This window comes from Elephantulus edwardii, unplaced genomic scaffold, assembly GCF_000299155.1.
Source record: "Elephantulus edwardii isolate Elephantulus edwardi_28Jun2011 unplaced genomic scaffold, EleEdw1.0 scaffold00050, whole genome shotgun sequence".
NCBI lineage: Eukaryota > Metazoa > Chordata > Mammalia > Macroscelidea > Macroscelididae > Elephantulus > Elephantulus edwardii.
The window spans coordinates 3,903,290-3,907,115 of NW_006399800.1; the positions used below are offsets into that span (position 1 = coordinate 3,903,290).

Consider the following 3,826-nt stretch of genomic DNA (forward strand, 5'->3'; position numbering starts at 1 on the left):
GTCTAAAGTATTAGTCTTTTCCTTCACAGTTATTCCTTTCTGTAAACTGTTCAAGAATTTTTTTGCCTATTCTAAGAACAATGAAATTTTTCTTTGAGATTTATTATTTCACCTTTTGCACTTAGACCTACAGTCTACCTAATATTTATTTTTGTGTATGATGTAGAAAGATCAAGATAGTGTTTTGCCCAACTTGAGAGGGATGTCCAATTGGTCTATGACCACTTATCAAAAACATTGTCCTTTTCCTACTGTTCTTCAGGGTCAATTTTGTCATAAAGATTCATATTGTTGTTGTTGTTGTTATGTGTCTTCGAGATACTTGCAACTCATAGCGACCCTATGTACAACAGCTCTAAACTTTGCTCTGTCCTATGCCAATCTCACTGTCTCCAACACACTCATCCCAAGTGCCCCAGTCACCGAATCAATCCATCTTCCAGAGGGCCTTCCCCTCCTGTGCCTGCCCTCCACCCTCCCAAGCATGATGTCCCTCTCTAAGGACCGATCCCTCCTTACAATATAACCAAAGTATGTCAGATGAAGCCTCAGAATCCTTGCCTCCAAGGAGCAGCCCGGTTTAACCCTCTCCAGATGAATCTAAGATTCATATATGTAGCGTTTATCTCTGAAATTTCTATTATTTTCTTTGTGAATCTCCCATATCAGTACCACTGTGATGATCCATGTTATATGCCAACTTTTTGCTAGGCTATGATTCTCAGTATTATATCTGTTACCCTGCCCTGCATCTAACATGTATTAAAAAAATGTTTTGGCAAAACTTTCTCCCTCTTGATCCTACATCCTACTTATCATCCTCTGACCTTTGGTTTATGGGATGTGAGCCTGCTACCTGCTCTTCAGATTTTGGGATTTATCAATTCCATGAGCCAGCACTCTGCCATCTGATTTGCCAGTTTTGGGTTCATAACTCCTGCAACCATGTGAGTTAGGAGAAGCCTCCAGCCTGACATCTGACTCAGAGATTTGGGGCTTAGAAGCCTCCATAACTGCATAAGCCATTTCCTTGCAATAAATGTCATTTTTAGTTATATCTTTATTTGTTTATATATAGTTTTGTTCTTCTAAAAAATTCAGCCTAAGACAACTACACTCTTAATTCCTAAAACTTTAAGTCTTGATATTTTATAGTATACAATTTTTAACTTTTTTGCATCTTTAAGATTATCTTGAGTTTTTCAGCCCCTTTAACATATACATTTTAGAATTAGCTTGCCTATTTTTACCCAAAAAATGTGCTGAAATATAGAAATGAATTTGATTCCTAAAATCTAGAAATCAAGTTGAGAAGATGTCTTTACAACGTTGAGTTTTAACAATCTACACAGTTTTCTTTTTTATTATTAATTTTAATGAAAGTTTACAGAGACTTTGGATTTCCATTCTTTCATTGTTGCACTTTTCACCCTGCCCACCCTTCCCCCCTAGTTCACTCTTCTCTTTGAAAAGTAAAAGAAAAATTCTTTCCTTGTTATACAATCTCCACCCCCCAAATCCACTCCTCTATGCAGCCTTCGTTCTGGACTCATGTCATGACAATAATACCTAATCACATATCCCTTTTAAACAGTTTTCTCCCTCATCTGTTTCAATGCAGTATACATTATTTATCCTATCTTTCTCAGTCTTCCCCCAACCCCGATGTCAGTCCCGTTCTACAACAGTGGCACTATGCAATATTTGTCCTTTTGTGACAGGGATATTTCACTCAGCATAATGTCCTCCAGGGTCACTCATTTTGTATAATATTTCATGAGTTCCTTGTTTTTCAATGCTGCATAGTATACCATTGTGTGAATATACGACAGCTTCTCTATCCATTTGTTTGTTGATGGCTGTTTAGGTTGTTTCCAACTCTTTGCTATTGTGAACAAAGCTGCGATAAACATGGGTATGCATAGATCTGCCTGGGTGGTGGTTATGGTCTCTTTGGGGTATATTCCCAGTAGTGGAATTGCTGGGTCAAATGGTATCTCTATTTGCAACTTTTTGAGAAAGAGCCATACAGCCTTCCATAGTGGTTGCACCATTTTACACTCCCACCAACAGTGAATAAGGGTTCCAGTTTCTCCACAACCTCGCCAGAATTTGTTGTTTGCTGTTCTGTTAAATTTTGCTATTCTGACTGGGGTGAGATGATATCTCATAGTTGTTTTGTGTTTCATTGTTTTCTATATAGAACTCTTATACATCTTATATTACTTTGATCATAAGTAGTTGATAATGTAAATGATTCCTTTATTTTTTAATTCTATTAATTTATTTCTTTAAGAATTTTACTTATATATTTATTTGATCATTTTATTTGTTTCTTGATAGTTACTTAGTTTATTTCTTCAATGATTCCTTTATTTTTTAGTTACTCCAGAAACATTTTTGTTTTCTAAGCTATTAAAAATATTCCAAATACTTTTTTTCAAATAGTTTTTAAAAATATAAACTATAAAATAAAGAACAAGCATTTATTTATGTAAAGATTCTTGCCATGAAAGTTTCCTTACCAATTTTGGGGAGGGATTACTAAACCAAAATTAAATGAGAAAAACATGCAGAAATGAATTATATTATTATAAATTATATATTAAAAATTATACTATTATAAAGTACCTAAGTGGTACCTTTAAAATTTTTCAATTTCTGATAAACTTTTAAAAAGTTACCATTTATATGATTTCTTATTTGTCTATAGAAGTATAATTGCTTTTAAAAGATTGATCTTGTATCCAATGACCTTTCCAAATTAATTTATTAATTCTAATAGCTTTATTGGAAGGAGGAGTGACATCCACTTCCATAATAGCTTGCCTCCAGGAACCCTATGTATCTGGAGAGAGGATGAAAGGCACCCAAGCATCGAGGACTCTCGTTCATAGGGTTGCTGTGAGTCGCCTGAGACTCGAGGGCACTTAATTACCTGTAGAAAATCCAAAATAATCCAAGGATAAAGCTATTGTTTTTGTAGAAAAATAATGGTGCCTATTGCCAAAGGGGCCCTTTAGAGTAGTGAAAGATCTTCACCCTGAAACCTACAGCATCCCTTTTCAGCAGGAAGTAGCTAAGGGAATATGCCGTCCCCTTTTCCTTATGAATCAGGGTGAAGTCTCTCTCAGGGAGGACTGATAGGGAACGGCAAAGGACACACTGACAAAGGAGATTAATCAGAACTGGCTATGACAAGCATTGTGGCAATGGGACAATTAAAACAGACTTTCAAGGGGGAAAAAAAGAGGAACTAACTGGGGGGGAGGGTAGAGAAAATAGTGCAACAATGAATGAATGGAAACCCAAAATCTCTGTAAATGTTCATTAAAATGAATAAAATTTAATTAAAAAACCAAACAAAAAAAGAATGGTGGCTTTTATTCTTCCTTTAAAATATTTATATTTTAATAACAGGGCGTCTGAAGTTTGAGCTACATCCTCAAGACTGCTCCAGCCCTCAAGCCACCTCTGCATTCCTCTGAGAGAATGAATGCCCTTGATTGTGTTCCCTTCAAGGTGTCCAAGGGGTTTGTAATGGACACAGAGCCCTTGTCTTGGCCAGAGCTCAGTGTTGCAGACTGCAGGGAGCTTCTGCTGGGTTCCATGGTAAGTAGGCCTTTATCTCTCTATGTGCCTCCTAGCTCCTGGATCTGTGGGTATGGCTAAACCCTGTGGGGCCTTGTTCCTTGGCTTTAAGAACAGTCAGCCCTTTTTTGGTATAGTCTAGGGAGTTTGGAAATAATCTAGTTGTTGTTGTTGTTGTTATGTGCTGTCGAGTCGTTTGCAACTCAACAGCCCTAAACCGTGCTCTATCCTGTGC

General features: G+C 36.7%; 1 protein-coding gene across 1 annotated transcript in view; it reads left to right on the forward strand.

Moving 5' to 3' along the window:
* Positions 1–3,492: 3,492 nt before the first annotated feature.
* UBAP1L (ubiquitin associated protein 1-like) overlaps positions 3,493–3,826 on the forward strand; it is an 18,782-nt gene continuing 18,448 nt past the window's right edge. Inside the window, exon 1 of the mRNA XM_006886659.1 lies at positions 3,493–3,612. Coding sequence (XP_006886721.1) covers positions 3,493–3,612 — 120 coding nt within the window. The remainder of the gene's footprint in view (positions 3,613–3,826) is intronic.